The sequence below is a fragment of the Catharus ustulatus genome, chromosome 13, assembly GCF_009819885.2.
Source record: "Catharus ustulatus isolate bCatUst1 chromosome 13, bCatUst1.pri.v2, whole genome shotgun sequence".
NCBI classification, from domain to species: domain Eukaryota; kingdom Metazoa; phylum Chordata; class Aves; order Passeriformes; family Turdidae; genus Catharus; species Catharus ustulatus.
Window position 1 is genome coordinate 10348306 of NC_046233.1, and position 21562 is coordinate 10369867.

Consider the following 21562-nt stretch of genomic DNA (forward strand, 5'->3'; position numbering starts at 1 on the left):
GCTGGCAGTGGGGGAAGCAGGGTGTCCTCTAGGACCTGTCACACACCTGTCTGTGAGTGACAGGCTGCCTAAGTCAAAAAGGCTTCAGAGTCAGATGACTTAGGTTTTATCTTGACCTTAAATATTTTTTTCCTCATGTCTGATCTTACAGAAACCTACAAAGGCAGCTCAGACTGTTAGATCAGTGTCAAGCTGTGGCTCTCTCCCATGTTATTGTCTCTGTCTCCTCCTTGAGTGCCTGCAGATGGCTTCAGCCTGTGCCATAGGACTTGTGTTTTCCTTCTTCTCGACCAAGGGAATATTGTTCAATTCTGGCTGAGGTGCAATGGTTCTTCAAGAGCAATTTTTGGCTGTTGCTGACATTTTGAAGTGCCAGACCAGCCTCTTTTAGTGCCACCTGCTCAAGTACATGGGAGTGGCTGTAGGAGAGTTTGGTCCAGGAGTATCCAGGACCAAGCCATGTTGGCAGGGAGGAAAAGGAGCAGCGACCCTGCTCATAAACCAAGTTAATCCCACCCACTTGCATACAGCCACCTCTTCCCCAGTGCTTGCTGGGAAGTCCTTGCAGTCCCTTTTACACCTTTCCACTTACCTGTAACTCAGTTCTGTCCTTGCATGGCCCCTCTGAGCAAGAAGGGACATGCAGCCCATGGGTCCTTGGGCCACTTTGTGTTGGAGGTGAATTAAGGACTGTTGGTGGTAATGGAGAGGCACGAGAGTCACTGGCTGGAAACTGCTTTCTGTGTCAGTCCTGCTGAGCTTCTGTCTGCCTGGCCTCATGGGGGGGCCTGAGAAGACTGGGCTTTGGTGTGCTTTCTCCCCCTTGAAGAAAAATACCTGGCTGAACATGGCCTTTCTCTTTAATTGTTTCTTTATTTTTCCCTGCTGAGAGACTTTCACAGTTACTGCAGAGCCATCATGTTGTTCAGGGCTGGGTGGCTGGGCTGGTGCCTTGGCTGGATGTGTCCCCATGCTGGGTTCAGGGGTACAGCAGGAAACCCTTGAATGCTCAAGCACTGCAATGAGCAAAGTTTGACTGTAAATTGCCAGCAGTTTAACTTGATTTTTCTGACTACAATAGATGAAACTTTTAAGATAAATACTCTGGTCCCAGTTTGATCTGTAATTTGTTTGAATGCACAAATGCTCCCCTGACAGCTTTCCCAGGCTGACTTGGGTGGGACAAGACGGACATCTAGTGGCTGGTGGCACTGCTGAGTACCTCAGCAGCAGCAGAAGCTGCAGCCTGAGCAGTCCTGCCTGCTGCTTGGTGGCATTTCCTGATTTGATGTACTTAGAGTGGATGTTTCACAGCAGCGTGTCTACAGAACTTTGATATTTTGGGTAAAGCCAAGCAGCTGTTGATATATCAATTCCAGTTCTGCAGAGGCTGCAGTCTAGTTTGGAGATGCAGCCTGAGGGAAACAAAAAGATATTGCAGTCCAGATGTGCATCTCCTCCTCGTTCCATCACAGAGGTTCCTGATTGCAGAGCCTCCCGCAGCACTGGAGGAGGAGGAGGTGGCTGCTGCTCTCGTGTGCTGGCATTTGGGAGCTGGAGTGTGAGTTTGGGGAGCTCCAACCTTGGCAGTGGCTGTGGCAGTGGACACATCCTGCCCTGCCTGCTCTTCCCAGAGCTTCACTGGGAAGACATAAAGTGAGCCTTTGTCTGTGAGCAGGCAGAGGGGAAGGATGGAGAAGGGGCAGAATTGCCATGACTTTTTGGTTTGCCTGTTGCTGAAGCCTGAGGATTTATCTAGGTGAGAGCAATAGCCAGTTCTGGAACATGGTTGAGCAATGCAACACAACCTCTTCCCAAGCTGGTGGAGAAAGTCACAGGGGTGTAGCTGAGTAGGGTGAACTTTAAGCATCTCATTAACTGCAACTGCTTCAGCTCATGCTTGCACACACATGAGCAATTTTGTTAAGCTATTTTGGTTTGGGTTTTTCCCAACAGGTTTCTAGGTTTGTCTCATAATTTCTTTCCATCAGGGTGAACATGTCCTTCAGTTCCATGTTTGATGACTCTGTTGGACTCCACATACTGAAAATGCTTGTTCTTTTAACCCTGCTGCTTTGAAGTGTTTTGTCTTTAAGCTGGTTTGCAGTCCCAACTCCTGAGGGACTGGGATCTGAGGGGGCCATGCGTTCCCATGGGTATTTGTATGTCTGTGCACATGGAAGCTGGGGAGGACCTGGATTCCTGGTATGTGGTGAAGAGGAAGTCACAGGTATAGCAAGTTCCAGGAGGGAACAAAGACATATTTTAAAGTGCTGAGAGTTAATTGCTTCAGGTGACAGCCAAATGTTCTGTCTTCCAGAGGAGTTGCTTCTCTGGAGTTTCTGACAGTGCCTTTTCCCTCCAGAACCGGAGCCATCCACATTGGGGACCGGATCTTGGCGATCAACAACGTGAGCCTCAAGGGCAAACCTCTGAGCGAGGCCATCCACCTGCTGCAGATGGCAGGAGAGACTGTCACCCTCAAGATCAAGAAGCAGACAGAGAGTGAGTTGGGGAGCTGGTCTGGGGAGGGGGCAGGCTCACCCAGCAGGGACCCTGGGCCATGGAGCAGGCACTGCTGGGGGGTCTCTGTCGGGTTGTACAAGGTGAGATGAGGCAGAGTGGTCATGGGCATGGCTGGGCACAGGGGAAGATATGTGTGTTTCTTGAACTTTGAACTCACAGATTAAAAAAGGCAACCCAAGGCTTCTCTGTGGTGATGGGAAGAGATGAAACAGCAGGTTTATGGGCAATAGTAATTTTTAATTCCGACTGACACCTTGTACTGTTGTTGCCATTCCCTATCTGTGTGGGTGTTTCACACAGAAGTGAAGCAGACGTTACTTTCAGAAGTATAAGAATGTGGGATTTTTAAAAAATATAACCCCGCTGAATGAGCAAGGAGACTGTGAGTTGGTCGAATCCATGAATTTCCCCCTGCCCTCCCATTCCCTCCCCCAGTTTTAATTCAACGGTTTGAAAACAATTGGCAAGGAATCTGTTACACCTCTTTTCCTGGCCTGGGGCTCTAGGATCACCTTTCAAAGCATCTAACTTCATTCTAGGGATCCCCTTCTGGTTTCCCTGCCAAGCTCCCTGGGGCTTTGAAGCTGTTGTTGACCTAGTGTAAAAAAGCAGAAGCATACTTAGTGCTGGCAGGTCACTGTATTTTTGGGGACAGAAGGGTGATTGGAAAAACAGAGGGATCATGCAAACTTTTCTCTCCAGTTGCATGACCACAGCCAGAGGCTTTTTCATTAAATTCAGAAATGCCATTTGCATTCTGGCTTCATTCCAGTCTCTCCCACCCCCAGTATTTTCCTCTTTTTTTGGTGTGATGCTTCTGCAGTCTGTAGATTTGTTTGGACTTACCCAGCTAGTGGCTCACAGTGCTGTGGGAATTAGAAGAAATCAAGAGATAAAGCTTTTCCAAGCAAGTGTGGCCCTTGGGATGAAAAAGTGGCATCACTCTTAAACACAGAACTTCTCTAGACCTCAAAGCAGTTTGCAGATGTGTGGCAATACACGTTTACAAATGGATGAAGACTGGGCAGGGGGTAGGGACATGGCAAATAGACCTGGGGAATTGACTCCCCTCCAAGAAGCCCCAGTCTCTTCCCCTGTAGCCAAATGTCTTAGTCTTTGGTCTGAAACTTCTTCTTTTTCCCCTGCTGACACTTAGCATTGTCACAGCCTCTTGGTGAAATAATTGACATGCAAGTGCCTGTTGGAGACTCGTTAATCATTCAGAGAATGAAGCAGGTGTAATTGAAATTTCAAGGTAATCTTGAGTTAATCATGGTGAGCTATCTTCTGAAGGCTTGGAAAACAGGGACTTTCAGGACACCGGGCTTTGTTTGGTAAAATAATCTGTCCTCATTGACAAATGCAGACTTTCAGAGGGCTTTTTATCCCTCAGGTCAGTGATCCAGGGTGTGGATGGCTGACAAGATACCTAATCAGCAAGGACTTTAAAATATCCAGTACAAAGAAGTGCTTGTGCTGAGAAATCGTACTTTGCATAGCTTTTGCTTGAAAAGAAATTTGATATAATGATAATAAGGACCTGTTAGCACTAGAATAATGAAAGGGAAGGTCTGAGCTTCATCATTCACATTCAGCTCCCATTTTCCGATCACTGATCAGGAGAAATTCAGCCTCAAAATACCACACCCAGGAATTCCACTGTTGTCACATGCATGAGAGACTCTGGAGAGGTGGTGGTTAGCTTTGAGTTCTTATAAGATAGTACAGTTATGGAAGAGGGCAGTAACTTCAGCAGTGGTGGTAGTCATTGGAGTCTAATTAAAACATCTGTTTGTAGCCAAACTTGCATCCAGCACCTGCCCTGGTGTTGTCTGAGTACAAAGGAGGCCCTCTGAGACCAGAGAAGCTGCAGGGAATTGCTTGCAGGAGCCAACACTTCTCTGGGCAGGGCTCTTGCAAAGGCACAGGAAGATATGCTTGTGAATTGAGATTAGGTCCCAACTGTCTCCTATGTGGTAATCCTCAAATCCCCATGGCTGCTTCTTGTATTCCATGTGCTAAAAACTCAGAAAGGCATTTTGTCTTGATTCAGCTTGAGATAAGAGTAATGCATTAAATCTCTTCTGCTTCATTGCACATGCATTTCTCAGCTACTTTTGAAGAGCTAAAGAGGTATTTTAAAGACTTACAGCACCTGGGCTTGCTCCCATGTCAGCATAAGCTTTTCCCTGAGGCTTACTCTTCGTGCCTGCTAAAGCAGGATGTTCTGCTTGCAGAATCCTACCCCAAGAAATCCGGGAGCATCAATGAAGTAAGCGACCCAGAAGATGAGCTGACAGACTCCCAGAAAACTAGCAAGCTGTCTGAGATCTACTCCACCACAATTCCAAGTGTGGACAATACTGTGGAGTCCTGGGATGGCTCTGCCATTGATGCTGGGTATGGAAGCCAAGGTAAGCCAGGGTTGTGTTTTCTCAGGGGTCTCTGCTCTGTCTGGGTCTTGTCTCAGAACATGAGCCAGAGCCTGTGGCCTGACCACATTTGTATGGCCTCTTGCTTCCAGCAAGGAACAAAATGTATTTTAGAGTGCACTCATGTGGTGCTTTGAGTTGGTGTATCTGTTTAGGCTTTTATTGGCACATTTGTTCTGGCTTATATGGCATCATACTGTTCCCATAATTTTCAAAACCATTACAGCACTTTATAATTCACATAATCAGAGACAGTATTCACTGGCCATATGTTTTACAGAGTATTTGTTCCATAGCTCACTTTTATTTCTCCAGAGAGGCCTCGTAGGACATAATAATCCTCTTCAGGATGTTTTAAAATCCACAAGAATGTCTTGTGACTAGAAGCACTTGCTTAACAAAATAATTAAGGTAATACTACAAGAAAGTATCTCTAACTCTCTAGTGAGTGATCAGATGAACACGTGTCTTTGAGGTCAGGTTTATTCAGCTGCAGCTTCTAGCAGAAGTGGAACTGGAATGGAGGACACTCTAGTAATGGGAATATATTTTTACTTGGAGAAAACCACCGGGAAATAGTTCAGATTCAGTGACATAACCAGTTCAGATTTAGTGGCATGAGCTACCATTAGCCCATGTTGAAACAAACCAAAATCTCGAATCTACCCTGCAACAGGAAACTGGTGGAAAGAGTCCTGTCCAGAACAGAATGTGAAAACAAGGAGGGATGCTGCAGGGTGCTGCTGCAAAGTGTGAGTGTGCTGTGCTCACTGCACTCTGGCCGAGTTCAAAGGACAGCACTGCCCAGGTGTCTCTTTCTCCCTCCCTGCATCTTCCTACAGCCTCTGTTCATCTGAAGTCTTAATTTGGGAGCACAGTTGGGACTGGAGGCTTCATTAAGGAGGAATCCCCTGGCCTTCATAATGCTGCAATCCTTCTCCATCTAATTTAATGTTAACATGAGTTGGACACTGGGAAGTGATTGCTTTGCCGGTAAATTGAGAACAAGTAATTGAGCACAGCGCCCCAGGGAGCAGGGCTGGTGCCAAGTTGCCCAAGATCCACACGCTGTAACTTTGCTTCAGGGGCTCTCTTGTCTTCCCTGGTAATTGCATTTGGCTGCATGGTGGTGCAGTGGTGCTGGCTGGGAGGTGGGGTGCTGGGAGGTGGGAGAAGGGCATGGAGGATTGCCCATGGGATGGGCATGGAAGGCAGGGTGCAGAGAAACCTGGGAATCAGAGAGCCTGGAGATTGGGAGTTACACCCCAAATGGAGAACTAGAGACCAAGCTCTGCAGCCTTGTAGGCTTTCAGGTTCTTCCACAGCACTAGATGGCTCAAGGAGGATTTTGGCAGGGAAGCTGTGCTGGGCCTGGTGGGAACATGCCACCAGGTGGCTCTGAACCCCAGGGATCCAGCCCTGAAGGAAGAGGTGAATCTATAACGATACCAAGTGACTGCTCTGGACAGGTGTCCCTGTGCCCAGCCCAGAGCTGCTGCAGGGACCTGCATCCAGGGCCTTGTCCTGCTCTGGCAGCAGTGAGAAATGTTGGCAAGCAATTTTCCTGGGGCTTTCTCCAGAGAAGTCTAACCTTTAAAAACACTCACAGGAAACAATCAGTTAAGTGAAATTACAGGCCTTGGCATTTTCAGAGAAAGTGTTGGCATTGTCTTTGGGTATTTCCAGTGCTCTTAGCTGTTTAGGACATCAAGTCTCCATTAATTACATGCTTCTCCATTACTTCTTCCTGTTTGCTTGGCACAGCGTGTGATGGGAGCGTACAGTTATTCTTGGAAAGGCTCTGAGGATTAATCTGAAACACTGAATGGGCAGTAGGAGGTGGGCAGAGGACTCAGGAGATTATTTCTACTGCAGATAGCACTGGCACTGCTGAGGAATGGTCTGTTTTGGAAGTTTTCTGTTTAGGCATCTTCTCATAAGGCTTGAGGATCTTGTGACTTGGTAGTGATGGATTTTCACCTCTGGAGTAAGACACTGCAGCATGGAAAAGTCCATGGGGGCAGATGTAGTGAAACTTGTCTGATTTCATACTAACAGTCTGTATTGATCTCCTGTCAAATGTAATAAAGATGAGCCTCCTCTGCTCTCAAGCCAGCAGAGATTTTCATCCTATTCCTTGCCTTTCACACACACGTCCCTGAAGCAGCTTCCTGTACCTGCATCAGCTGATCCCAAAGGCATGGGAATTCTGAGAGAATTCTGGCTGGCAGCTCTGAGGATCAGAGCTGACTCTTCCTCATTACCACCACTGAGGGAAGCTTGTCAGGATCTTCCTTTGCCCTTTGAAGAACTTGCATTTAAAGGTGACTGATTCAACAACATAATTTCTGCTGGGTTCAGTGTGGAAACAGGAGCTGTTAACCACAGCTGGAGCTGGCTGGAGGTAGGATCTGCATCTGTGGGTATGTGTGCTCCCAGGTCTGTGAATTCCAGACCCACTCCATAAAACTGCTGAGAAGTAGGGGAGAAAAGGAGAAATGGGGCATCCCATGGCAACATCCTGAGAAGCTGCTTTGATTAAAGCCAGAAGAGATTGGAAGAATTGCTTTTGGATGACTGAGATGGAAAGTGTACAATCCATGTGACCTCACATTTGGAACCCAGGGAAGGAGGCTCTCCTGGCTCTGTGTGTCCTACTCCATTTGGGGTTTCTGACCAGGTATTGCTGTCTCTCTTCCTCCACCCCTTCTTGCCTTCCCTAGGTACATACATACCCCAGGCTGCTGGCATAGCCCTCCATCCACACGAGTGGAGACACAGCAGGCAAAAGAGCAGCACCCCTCCAGCAGACCCCAGGAAAAGCTACCCCTACATGGATGGAAGCTTCAGTGAAGATGACTGGGACAAGCCCAGCAGGTACGGAGAGGTGGGAGGAGACAGGGAGGTGTTTGGAAGTATGGGTGTCACTGCAGGGACAAGCGGGGCATGGGAATGTGATGGAGTGGCCAGTAATGTCACACTTGGCCTCAGGCAGCCGTGGGGAATGATGCTGGCTGTGTTGGGCCACCTCCACATTGCCAGGTTACCCTGAGTGTAGCTCTGTGACACCTCTGCCATGGCCAGGTGACATTTGTGTCTGGAGTTAGGGTGGTCTCAGCTGCATGGACCACAGGCTCCTACCATGTTTCTTACTCCTGCCATGTAAAGGCTGCAGTATTTTTATAGTTTAGCAGCAATAAATAGATATGGTAAGGGCTGTCCCTGTATGTGTTGGCCAGAGTTTTTTGAGTAAGGCTGCAGCTTCACAACAGCTCAGTGCCACAAAACAAAAGAGGCCAACCAAACTCTTGGAGGACCAGTGTGAGGTTGCGTATCCATGTTAAAATCTACCAAAACTGTGGCTGGATTCTCTCTCCGTCACACTTTGGCCCTTGCAGCACCTCAAACAAAGCTACACAGAGTGAACATGGTCAAGTCAATCCCCCAGCTCAGCCAGCATGGGGAAAATGCTGTAACACCTCCTGAGGCCAGGGGGCTGCAGCTGCCCCATGCTTTGGGTGAAAATCCTGCTGGATCTGCCTTGGCCAGAGGCTGCCCCTCACTGAGCCACACATAATGGAAAAGCTCCATTGCTTCAAAACTTCCCCTCCCCTTGACATCCTCCAGAGTCCCCATAGTTGTGTGTGTCTGTTGTTACTGTCAGTTCTTTTTTCTCCTATTTTTTTTCCTTGACTTTTGTTTGTCCAAACAAAACCCTTAGAACATCTCATGGCCATTTCCACCTATTTAAAGATGATCAAGCTGGCAGGAAGGCTGGCAGCACCGGAGACTTTGTTCTTGTTTTGCCTCTCAGCGAGAGCCAGTTCACAGAGGTCACTGATCCCTCGTGGCCCTCCCGGCGAGGCTGCTGGCAGCTGGAGTTGGCAAATCTGAGCCCTTGAAACCCCCGTGTCCCTAATGAGCACTCCAAGCCCTGATGTCAAAGTGCAAGTGAGATGGTTCATGCTGCTGAGCCTTCTTTATTAGAGAGAAAATCAAACCCTGACAGCCTTTAGCCTGGAAGAACCTGCTGATCCAGTGATGTGGGAGCCCATTCTGATTCATCTGTGTCCTGGATGTGTTTGTGTATTGCTGCTCTGAGAGGCAAGACACTGGTAACTAGAAGAGACATTTGCCTCTTTGGGAACCTGGGAGCAGAGGAAGGAAATGAGTAAGGGGAAAAAATCAAAAATTCCTCTTTGGGGGAAATTTTGGTTTGTTTTTATAAAGTCTTGCTGGGTGTTTATTTGACCTTTCTGCCTGGCGTAAAGGCTACTGTCCTTTAAAAGCTGATGAAAGATAGGGGGTGAATTTAAAATACAAAAGCCATGTCATGTACTGCTCTCTTCAGGAAGTCCATGATCCCACAAGGAGCAAAAGGGTGTGTGAGTTTCTGCCTGCTACAGACTCCTATTTAAACAAGTGGATCAAATGGAAAGTGTGTGCTAAAGACTTTGCAGTTGCAAAACATCTGGAAAAAGACCAAAGGGTCATTATATATTTAATGGAGGCCAAGCTGTCTGTGACATGTGCTCAAGTAAAATGTTTTGACTTTGCTGAGTGGCTCTGGTGGATGAGTGTCCCTTCCTGTCTGTGGAGCTGAAGACCATTAAACCATGCAAGATACGACCAAATGGTGCAGAGCTGGAGCATCATCCATGCAGCTCCTTATGAGATATTTATAAGATGCATTAAGGCTGCTCTAATATCACTGTCCCCTTGGGGCTCTTCCCATGACACATTAGTGTGTTTATGGTGATCTTGATTTCACAGAGTTTCCTTCAGGAGGCTCCTGTTAAATGCAACACCGGTGGTCTGAATTTTGCAGTCTGGTATTCAGTAAGCAGTGTCCAGCATCACCTGCTTGTTTGTTCAGAGGATTTCACCATGTTTAATTGCTGTTTGATTTAGAGGTATGACCCTGGCTTGTGGTCAGAGATAAAAAGTGCTGAAACTGCCAAGGTGGGGAATTGCAGAACCCCCAGCACACGGTGTTCAGGTTAACATCTGTTTGTACCAGCTTGAGAGAGGTTCTCTCTAACCTTACTCTCTGTTGTAGACAGAACTGGTGGCAAACTTTACACAGCTCTAAGTGCCAAGACTGCTATACACCAAAAAAAAGAGAGATCTCCTGACAGTAACAGCTCAGTTCCCTGGCCATCCCAAAAAAAATGAAACTCGGTTTGTATGGGTTGTACATGGCACTGTTGATACTGCTGGCTGTAGTGTGCGTTTGCTTGTCCAGCCCAGGGCAGTCATTTTTATATACATCTTTGCATTATTTACTCTCATAGAGACCTAATGTATTTATCATTTTCTCACCATGTCTGTTACCCTCTGTGTTTTTCTCTCTCTTCTCAGGTGTTCTGTGTCTCAGATCTGAGCTCTATCCCATCAGCCTTTGTACTAACAGTCTCTGAGGCTCCTGGTTTACCCATAACGCATCCTTTTTTCTTTCACTTCTCTATTTCACCAAAAAGTCTTCCTAAACCTACAATCTTCCTACAGGCACTTTTTAATTTACCCTTTGAACTTTGACATTACTACACCAACTTAATGCTTCCTTTGAAGGACACTTGCCCCGTTAGTAAATGCATGGAGGTCTCGTATGTGGACTCTTGTTTGAAAAGTTCATATTGTTTGCTTTTGTATATGAAGACTCTTCAAGTCTGCTTTTACTGGTGAGACACTTGCTGTAGCCTTGCAGCTTTCACCCCGCTGCAGAAGAGTGCTGACAATATTTGGTTCCTACGTTACAACAGATACCCCAACCGCCAAAATGGCCTTGAGACCACTCATGAGGACAATTTTTGGCGTGTTTTTGGAGAAGCTTTGGAGGATTTGGAAACATGCGGCCAGTCTGAACTTTTGAGGGAGATTGAGGTAAATCACTTTCTGAATTTGCTGCTGACCTGACTGTTTTGCTCTTTCCATAAATGTTAGATCGTTTCCCCAGATGTTACTTGCCCATAGCATCCCTTAGCTGCCAGTGGTGTGAAGAAGGGTTTGGGTTTAATTCCCATCAGGCTACCTCATTAGACAGCTGCTTGCATGTGCTCTTTCGCTGAGCCCAAGTTTTGCCTGCCAGGAACTCCACGCCCTTTTCACAAACCACTGCTGGCCAATAAACTTCACATGACTGTTGGCAAACCTTCCCTATCCAGTGGCAAACCCTCTGCTTGGAAAGATACTGTCTGTCCAAAGCACTTGAAGGCCAAGCAAAAGGAGTCCCAGAGAGCCCCACTGGGACTGAAGCCTTGGCTTGCTTCAAGTGCCGACAGGCACACGTATCTTGCATTCAGCTGTCACTCTGCCGGAAACTGTTCCAGTGAAATAGGTAATTGGAAGCTTTTCAGCCAGCCTTCCCCATGGAAAAATCTGAGAAAGTAATTGCTTCCTGCAGAAATAAAGGTGTTTCCTCTCTTCACAAACCACTTTCTCTTTTCTTTATCCAAAATGCTTTGGAGGTCATGTTATTGTGTCCGGTTATAGGATGAGGAGCCTGGATTTCTAAGTCATGGGATGCAAATAAAGGGCCCCCTTGAGACTGTGAGCAGCAGGAAGCAAACCTGCCTTGCAGGATGGGGCATGTGCTGCTCCTTCCCCTAGTTCAGCTCCCACAGCCTGAACAAAGGAGGAGGACCCCATAAGACCATCCCCCTTGTGCTCTCCTGGTGCAGAGGACTGGGAGAACTCTCTGGGTCATGCCCTCCATCACTCCCAGTGGGACTGGTTTTATGCACAGTTGCATATTGCTGAGGCTTCAGAGAAAAAAAGGCAACTTCTGACTAATTGAAGGTTGAAGAGGAAAGTCCTGTTTTGGTTTGTATTGTGACAAGGGAATTGTTAATTGTCCTTTCCTCCTTGATCCTTAGCAACTGTAAGTAGAGGAGGAAATCTCAGTTAAATGTATTGTGTTGAAGCATGGAACGCTGTTTTTATTATCTTAACTGCTGAAGAAAATGCTGACTTAAGAAAACCCCACAAGACACTCAAAACCCCAAATCCCCAGCCCTCTCAGACTGTAACTTTTCCCCTTGATCACTCATTTCCTGGACCTGAATGTATTTAGAAACAAGTTTGGGCAGCTGTTCTCAACCTTTCTGAACAGTTGTTGACTTTTTGAGAGAAAGTACCTCTTAAAAATGATGCATAAACATTTCTTTTCTGCCGGAATCTAAATGCAAAAGAAGGGATTTGTTGGACTTTCTTTTGTTTTCCAGGGATCCGTGGTGCAATTGTTGTTTTATGCTGTTTGGGGCTTTGACAGTTACAGAAATGCTTTTAAATATGTAAAGGAACCTTACTGAAAGCTGAGCACTCCAGGGTTTCTGTGTATCGAGCGCGTTTCTAGAATAGTTTGGAAGTTTTGGGGACAGAAGAGAAGTGCTTTGTTTTTATCAGGAAACTGTTGGGTTCAACTCCTCTTTTGTCAATTCCAAAATACTACTGATCCATTCCTCCCTCTCCATGTGCTCAACCTTTGTGAAGTATGCTGTGGGATGTGCAGCACTCACTGGGGCCTTTGCTATGTTGCAGCTTTCTTAGCCCCAACACTCAGCCTCCTGTCATTTTATCACAGTCAGAGATTTGATTTGTTTGTATTTAAAAAAAAAAAAACCAAGCCCTTCATACTTTGCTTTAAAATAAGAAAAAGAGTCATGCAAGGTGACCCATGATGGCCTAGAAACAGGTTCACACACAGGCTGTGAGTGTGGGAAGAAACAGGCTTTTTCCAGTCAAGTGTGTGTCTACTTTGCTTTGAGGGCAACCAAGACGGGGGAAAAATAGTGCAGAGCAGTCACAGGCTGAAGTCTTGGAATTGCCCTTTCTGTTACTTGCACCAAACCTAAAAGTTATGGAAAAAGTTAAGGAAATTACTTATGATGCTGCACAAATGCTGTGAAGATGGAGAAGGAGTCCAGTGCTGTTGGGTCCTGGTTGGTTGTGGTGTTTGCAGCCCATGGGGGAGAGCAGTGGCATGGTGTGCACAGACCTTGCTGCTCTCCCTGGCTCTGCAGAGCTGCTGCTGGGACAGCACAGCACAACACCCTGGGGGCTGAGGCTACCTGAGGGCAGTGACCAAATGTACCCTGGTTGTCTGTGCTGTTGTTTGTTAGCCTGCCTCTCAGGTATGTGGTAAGTCAGTGTCCTTCCACGTACCAGGTATTTGAGTTCCGTCCAAACTTGAGCTGATCAAGTCATGTGTGAAGACCTGAAAAGTGCAAAGCTGAAAGGCTTTCTGTATTTTTTCCAACCCTTTTTAAGATAACATGGGTAGTGCTGGCATTTTCCTACTGCCACCATAATTCACTTTATTTGCCTTTGTTCCACCTTGGTGCAAAGAGCTGGAGGGTCTTGATTAGAGATTTAGTTGGATGATATTTCCCTGGTGCACAGGAGCAATTGCTTTTTGACTTGCCACGATTAGCATTGAAGAATTTTGCTGTCTGCTCGCTACCTTTCCTTTAATTTCTGTACCTTTTGACTTTTATTGGGACTGCAGACCCTTTGAACCTGAACTTTGAAATTACAGGTTTCATTACGCTGTTTAAATGGACTCTATGACCTGGAGCCAGCTGAGGTTCCACAGACTGGATTCTTGATTCCTTCGTTAGCTTTGATCACCATAATCTCATTAGTGAAGAGCATTGCCAAATGGAGTTGAATCTACTTAGGGCCATCTTTTAATGGATGCTATCAAGGATGACCAGGCTTAAATACTACTTAATTTCATATTTTTAACTCAGTTTTGCTCAGTGACAGCTCCTATTTACTGACAGATAAAATCCTAATTTTTGTGCTGAATTGGCCTCAGTGGAGTCCCAGGCATTGACTCCCTTGGGGCATTGCCAGCCCTGCGTGATGCTGCAGAGGTGGAGAGGCTGGAGAACCAGGCAGACACTGGCTCCTCTGGGAGCTTCCTGAGTATGGTATATTCATCCTCCTTGACTCAAGAGGGTTCATGCAGAAGATAAGACTTCTACCTGGCCCTGTTTGTGTAGAAGGGGTCATGGAAAAATAAGGCAGTGCTTCACAAATGCTTCTTGCTGAGATTAATCTCCCTGTTGGGGTGGAGAGCACGAAGTGGCTCAGCCATAGACCTGGAAACAGGCTCCTGAGGTCTGGGAATGGCTCTTACAGCCAACAGGAAGAGCTTGTTGTCGTTATTTTCTGACTAATGAGAGCAGGGGTGCTGCTGTGCTGTCTGTGGCGCTTTAGTGGCCGCGTGGTCCGTCTGTCCTGCTGCTGGCTCAGCAGAGTGACGCTGTGCCCTCGCCCTGCAGGCATCCATCATGACAGGGAGCGTGCACAACCTGGGCCTGGAGGGCAGCAAGCTGCTCCTGGACTCTGTCAGCCCCTCTGGAATGAGCCCACTGAGGAAAGCCAACCCCAGCTGCACCGACGGACAGACTGAGGGCAGCAGCTCCCCTGCCAAGAAGAACGAGAGGAACCTGGACATGAAGAAGATCGAGAAGGAGATGCAGGAAATCATGTCCCCGACTCCCCTTGAGTTTCACAAGGTTTGTGTCACCAAGGGTGGGTGTAATTGCAGTACCTCAGTGGTTAAAGCTGTGGAACCTTTGCAACCATGTAAAAAATCTGCTTTGCTGAGAGGGACCCCCAGAAATTTGTCCTTGTTAAAGATGGCTCTCACCAAGGTCTGCAGCAGAGATTTCCAGGTCAGACTAAGATGAAGGAGCCCCTTCAGAAAATGGGATTTAGCTGCCATCATTCAGCAGGGTTCAAACCTGGGCTTTGCTATTTCTCTTTATATATGAGATTTCCAGGTCCTTGTGTTTTGGAGTTTGTTAATTGGTGCTACAGATAAAAGTGAGAGAGCTCAAAATACGGCCCCCTGGAGACCCATCAGCTCTTTTCCTGTGGTACACTCCATTTAGTAGGCCACTTCTCAAATAAAAAACTACTTCCCTCTGCTTCCACTCCACTTCAGTGATGGGATACTGGTTTGATTTCAGCATCCAGCTGAATGTAGCCAGTTTAACCATTGTGCAAGACAGTGGTAATTAGAAAAAGTAATTAACTGTAGAAGCCTGCTGATGTAGAATGCAATGCAAGGGAAGGGAGCTGGAGTGGTTTCAAAAATTTGATTGTCTTTTACTTTCCTAATGTGACTTCAGAATGAAACTTGCAGTTATGTTAGCTGGAAAAAAACCCAACTTTTCCATATTTGATCCTCTTGCCCTTCAGGGCATGGCAAATGTGTCTTTAAATAAAACTCCATGGTGCCTGAAGGAGGGGAGCTGTGTAATTAGGCATGTTGTAGGGTGACTCTTCATTCTGCTGGAGCATCTGGTGCTGGCTGTGTTTGGAAATGAGGCTGAGGCCATGTGGGATGCTCCTGTGCATCATCCTGAGCATTGTTCTGCCCAGGACTGCAGATCCATGAGGCTCACCCAGCCAGGGGCACAGTCATGGAGTGTGAGCCATGGTGGAAATTCACTCCCAGCTCAGGGGAGGCAAGGGGAGATTTTGCTGGTGTTGGGTAATCAGTTATCCCTGGTTCCCAGTATTATTCCATGGCAAGACACACTTTCAGCAGTGCTCTCCCCCTTTAGACAAGGCCAAAGCATGACGTGCCCAAGGGAAGGATGGTGAGGTTGCCCATTTTTTGTCCTCAAAGGGTCAACACTTACTGATATGAATTATCTGAAAATATCTTGTGAATATATGGAGAATTTTAGATGTTCCTGCTGAGTGATGTATTAAAAATAAGCTGTCTTCACATTTGACTCACTACATTAAAAGTTCCCTGTAAATGCAGATTTTTCATGTGCTGGTCTGGCACACATAGAGGATACACAGCCAGGTTATGCTGTGCAGGGAAGGTGATGCTCCTGTAAAAACAATTGTTTGCTGCTCTTTGGGTGGAACATGAGTGCTGTCTGTGTTCCAATACTTGTGTTTCCTTCCACATCCAAGGGCAAGGGACCAGTGTAGGGTTGGTTTTATGCCAGTCACCAAAGCAATTCTCCTGTGATGATGGTGTCAGGTAAATAAGGTTCAGTCTGTGTTATCTGCCCAGGCTAAGAAAAACCTGCCCAGGACACCCAGACAGAATTTCTGTAGGTCTGCACACATTGTTCATCCTGCTCCCATCCTGGCAACCCTGTACCTCACATCACCTCCTTCCTCTGCTGCACTGAAACCTGCTTCTTCTCTTTCTGCCTCTCCAGATGACACTCCACAAAGACCCGGAGAGCGAAGACTTTGGATTCAGTTTGTCGGATGGCCTGTTAGAGAAAGGTGTCTATGTAAATATGGTCCGTCCGGATGGGCCAGCAGATCAGTGTGGCCTCAAGCCATATGACAGAGTGCTTCAGGTAATAAATGCAAAATGCAGTTCTGGAGGCTGGGACGGAGTGAATGAGTGGCTGAGAGGAAGAGAGAAGTGAGACCCATCATGGCAGCACTAACTTTAATGGAAGGTAATAGTTAGCCAACTAGGTGAGCTCTTAGCCACCAACACTCAATGGGACCTGTGTTTTATAATAAGAAATCACTAGGTAGTACCTTCAGGTGGTACCCCAGGTGGTACTCCTAGGTTACACTGCTCCAGGGCACAGCCTGTTCTGGCACTGGCCTTTTTGAGCTTGGACAGCTCAAAAAAAGCAAAAAGCTGTGTTGCTTCCTTTCATCACCCTCAGTCCTATTCCTGGTATTTGGATGAACAAGACTGTGTTGACCAATACGTGTTCCTGTGAAGCCCCTTGTGGATTTAAATGATGTTCATGAAGTTCTGTGCATGCCTTTGACAACTACAAGAGTTTTCTAGGAAACACATCCTTCAAGCAAGGTATTTTTTATGGATATTTTTCTTTGAAAAATGCTTCATCTGAAAGAGCTGATGCAGAAACAGAATAAAAACTCTGGTCAAAAGCACAGTCTGTAACAAATGTGCCCTGGGAATATCAGACTACCAGAGGGACAGAAAAAACCTGGTGAGTTTTGGAGATTGGAGAGAAGCTCCGTGTGGCTGAAAACCAACTATTTTAGCTTTGAGGCAACTCAAACAGCAACTGCAGGAAGTGCAACCTCTGTGGAAAAATTGCCACCATTTAGAAATGCAGATACTGTGACCATATTTGGAAACACTCAGATGTTTAGTTTTACTAATTTCTAGGTGGGGGTTCTTAGCAGTCGGATTAGAGCCAACACTTTATGTACATCAGGTAACTGGAGGACTGGCAGCACTGTGGGGAACCTTGTTTAAGCTTGTTATGGGCTCTAGCCAGTTGGCTGCTATACAATTATTCCTTCTCAGCTTCAAATAAAAGATGGTGCAAGAATGAACAAGAAGCTAATTAGGCTCCGGGCTGCCTTTCTGTTCAGTGCTGGATGTGCCGCTTTTTGCAAGTGCCAAGTGCTCTGGGAGGTGTGCCCAAAATCCCAAACTGAGCGGCGTGGAGACTTTGGACACCCTTTTTCCACATGCTGTGCTGCACAGCTCAACATCTACGGGCACATGAGGCGTTGACATGGAGCTGGGAATGAGGGACTGCAGATGTGCTGTGGGTGACTCCCCCAGGAAGTGCAGAGGTGCTGCACATTGCTGAGGATGCTGCACAGAGCTGCTGATGGTGGGCACGGGGATGTGCCCGAAGGCCAGCGGAACACCTCGTCCCTGCTGTCACAGACCCTCCACTCTTGGCTGCATGGATTGACTGGAGCATGGCACTGCACTAGTGGTACTTCTGCACTGGAGCTGCCTGGCTGGCACAGAGCAGGGGCAGAGCAATCTCGTGGGTTATCTCTCCTTGTCCATGATTGGGCTAGAAGTTGTCCCTCTGGTGCAAGGGGTCTCTGTGTGGACACTGGCTGGGGTGGGGGGACACTGCTATTTTCACAGACCCAGCACTGTGTGCATGCATTAATTCTGGAAAGGGGCTTGGGATGGAAGGGTTGTATGGAGCCAAATACCCAGCCCTTACCCAAAGAAGGAAGCAACATTTGGCCCCAGGGGTTACGTTCACTCCAAAGGTGTATGGGAAATTCTTTTTCCCCTTCCTCACTTCCCATTCCTGTGCCATTTGCCAGCCTGCTCTGTCCCAAAGCTGTCATGGCACCAAGCCCAGGTATTCTGGTAGCTGTAGGCGAGAGAACTGGGGTGGTTTCTCCAGATGACCAAGTCTAGAAATGTGCTTGAAGGTCTGCAAGAGCCAGCAGCAACTGCTTTCACTGTTGAATCCTACAGAGAGAATTTGCAGCTGCCTCCTGAGCCCACATGAAATGCATCCAGACTCCTGTGAAATGAAGAATATAAATGGGGAGAGGGGAAGCAGGAACTGTTTGGTATAGTCTGGGTTTTCCTCTGGCTGAGCTGGAAAATGGTTGCCAGAAGCCTCAGGCCTTTATTTGTTTTCTATGTGCTGAATACTTGGCATCACAAATTTAAGGCCAGTAAAAGCCATTATGGCAAAAAAATAATGGAAAATGGAAACATTTTTTCTCCAGGCTTGAACAGGAGAACTGGTTTTGAGCCCTGCAGTGTTTAATACTTGTAATACTGCCCCAGGCACTGGGGGTCAGGGTTCATGCCTGGTCCAGAATTTTTTTCCCCCTTCCTCTATGAGTTACTGCATCATTCCTCAGCTAAGCATGGATGCTCATTTTGAAGGGGTGCTTCTGCTCTTCTTCATTGTGAACCTGGAATCAGGGACTCCCAAGAGTTGTGTATTTTTTTCCAGCTGGGGTTTAGCACTAATCTTCCATCTGCTGACTAACAAACATGATCTTTCTGTTGTTCCTCCCCATGGCATGTCCTAAATCCATCCCGGCAGGTAAACCGCATCCGAACGAGAGACTTTGACTGCTGTCTGGCCGTTCCCTTGATTTCAGAGGCTGGAGATAAGCTGGACCTGGTGATTAGCCGGAACCCCTTGGCACTGGCTGCCAACGCTCCCTCGGAGGGGAACAGAGAGCTCCCGGCGCAGGGGCCCCGCGGCACCGAGGTCAAGGCGAGTGTGCAGACGCTCTGAGCAGCAGGAGCAGAGCAGACGATGCCTCTGCTGAGCTCTTGTGGTATTTGGGGTGTTTTTCCTGGTTTTTTTTTGCACTGGTATTTGTAAATGCTTTGTGTACCATAACCTGCAAGTGGGGAGGTGGGTCTTGAGGGAGCTGTAGACCCCCAGTAATGCTGGAAAGGTCAGAGCTGGGTGTGCGTCTGGGGCTGTGGCAGCGATGGCAGTGGGACAAACTGCCAAAGGGAGGAAGGAGCATCCACAGCCATCCCCCATGGCAGGGCATCCCCCTGTGCTCCTGCCATCGAGTGTGCAGGGTCCTGCCTCTGACATCCTCACCCTGAAAGGCATTGGCCATCCTACAAACACACATGGTGCTATTATGTTCTTTGTTTGCTCAGTTAATCACATACAGCAGGACTGAAATGCCTTTCCTTTTACGTTGTGCCCAGCTCCATCCTTTCAACACTCCTGGCAAATCAATTCCTGCAGCCCCTTGCACTCCCAGTGCAGGGCTGTGGAGAGAGCTGGTTAAAAGACACTTCAAAATGTGCTTGAGAGTGGCTAAATGCAATTCTTGTGCAAAAACTGGTATTTGTAGCTGTCTCTTACCAGTTCTATCCACACTCCCCCCTAGGTCTGGCTCACCCCATAGTGGGATTAGGCACCTTGTGTGGCTGATTCCCACAAGCAGTGTTGTTACCTGTGCTCAGTAGTGACTACAGAGTAGAGGCCACACCCAAGGCTAAAGGCCTTGAGTACCTGCCTGAATCCCCCTTTTTTGTCTGAGCTTTATGGAGATGTCTTGCTTGCAAACCTGGCCCGTGCCTGGAAGTAAATACCAGAATAGTGAAATTCCCAGATGTTTTGCTGTCCCTGCTGAGGCAGAGGCATGACAAGCCCTTGGTTGGGTGGGGGTGTCCTGTGTCCCATGGGATGGGTGGTGGGTGCCCTTTTGCCTGTTGCTGGCCTCTTGTAGCTCTGTGGCCGCTCCCCTCCCACCCAAGAGCCCCCAGCCCACGTGGCAGAGGGGCTGTGGTGTTTGCATTGCGGGGCAGAGGGGCTGTGGTGTTTGATTGTGGGGCAGAGGGGCTGTGGTGTTCACTGCAGGCAGAGGGGCTGTGGTGTTTGCATTGTGGGGCAGAGGGGCTGTGGTGTTTGCATTGTGGGGCAGAGGGGCTGTGGTGTTCACTGCAGGCAGAGGGGCTGTGGTGTTTGCATTGTGGGGCAGAGGGGCTGTGGTGTTTCACTGCCTGCCCTGTTTCCCATGTTAGCACTTTATGGTGGTGTTGGTGTCCTGGTGGCAGTGTGAGGCCAGTTTGCTTTCCCTGGGGAGCCTGGCCATGGAGTCCAGGAGCTCACTCAGTCGGACACAGCAGTTCCAGAGGCACTGCCCTGTGTCCTGCTGCCCTTGCAGCCTCTCCATCCCCAGTTCAGTGTGCAGGGGGTTGAGTGGGTGCCAGTGGGTGTCGCTTTGCTGAGCCAGGGTTGTCCCTGTCCTGTCTGTCCCCTGTGACAGCACAACATACCCCATCCAGCTCTCTGTCGTTGTAGCCATTTTCTCTTTGAGTATGCAATATGCCATACATTGCTGCCACAACTAGACAACGTGCCATAATTGATACTGTGGAGCATTGACAGTGCGGCCGAAAGTGTTTTTATATGCAATATTCTGAGCAGAGGAAGCTCACTGGGGCTTCTCATAGGTTTTTAATGAAGACTTTTATTAAAGGCTTTAAAAAAAACAAACAAAAAAAACAAAACAGAAAAATGAAAAAAAAGAAGGAAGAAAAAATTGGTCCTTGTATCCCTTCCTATGCATTTTGAATGATATGAAGATGAAATGCATTACTTAAATGTGTATTTTTATCCATATATTAGAGTGTATTCCTTGTAAAGTATTTTTATATGCTAATTTTCTTATGTATCTATGAAAGCACAATATTTAAAAGTACAGCATTTCAAAGAATATTTTAGTCCTGTTTTGGACCTATTTGTAAATCTCTGTATTTAAATGGGATTGGAATGACTTTGACCTTTTTTTTAAATTAAATAAAAGCAAATGAAATGCATTTGTTTTGGTTAGTGTTGCTTTCTGCTGGGGGATGACAGAGAGGCAACGCTTTGCTTCCAGCAACATTTTAACTTGCCAGGGGACCCTGTTCGTAAGACACCTTGGAGGACAAGGGGGAGGCCATGCAGAGGGTTTTGCTGGGAGGTCACTGTGGGGTACCAGGGTAGGGCTGGGGCTGTCCCTTGCCACCCACCATAAGCAGCAGGACTTGGGTTGCTCCCCTCCCTGTGCCCATGGAGACAATTTTCCTGTAGCTGTTAGCAGGAAGAGCTGGAGATGCTCATGCATGTGTTTCCAGCATTGCTTGCAGCTTTTCCACACTGGGAATCTTGGCTTGAAGCTGGGCTGCTCCGTGACAAAACACTGACGCAGCAAAGCACGTGGCAGCCGTGACGTGGCAGCATTTGCAGAGCTGTGGTTAATCCCTGGGGATGGCTTAGAAAACTCCTGGAGAATGATGTGCTGGCAGGAGTTGTCCCATCTGGTGCTCAGAGCCCTGCAGCTCCAGCGGGGTGCCTTGGGGATCTGCGCTGTGGTGGCCAAATTAC

The 21562-nt window shown here is 47.5% G+C and overlaps 1 protein-coding gene across 7 annotated transcripts in view; it reads left to right on the top strand.

Annotated features, from left to right (window-relative positions):
• GRIP2 (glutamate receptor interacting protein 2) overlaps positions 1-20042 on the top strand; it is a 256936-nt gene extending 236894 nt beyond the window's left edge. For 6 of the 7 annotated variants that reach the window (XM_033071229.1, XM_033071227.1, XM_033071230.2 and 3 more), the window contains exons 18-24: positions 2366-2505; positions 4764-4940; positions 7682-7835; positions 10721-10841; positions 14246-14482; positions 16157-16303; positions 18761-20042. In XM_033071229.1, the coding sequence (XP_032927120.1) occupies positions 2366-2505; positions 4764-4940; positions 7682-7835; positions 10721-10841; positions 14246-14482; positions 16157-16303; positions 18761-18958 (1174 nt within the window). In that variant the 3' untranslated portion in view covers positions 18959-20042. Of the gene's footprint in view, positions 1-2365; positions 2506-4763; positions 4941-7681; positions 7836-10319; positions 10842-14245; positions 14483-16156; positions 16304-18760 lie in introns of those variants that run through there. The other variant, XM_033071233.2, reaches the window with a different exon arrangement.
• The last annotated feature ends 1520 nt before the right edge of the window (positions 20043-21562 follow it).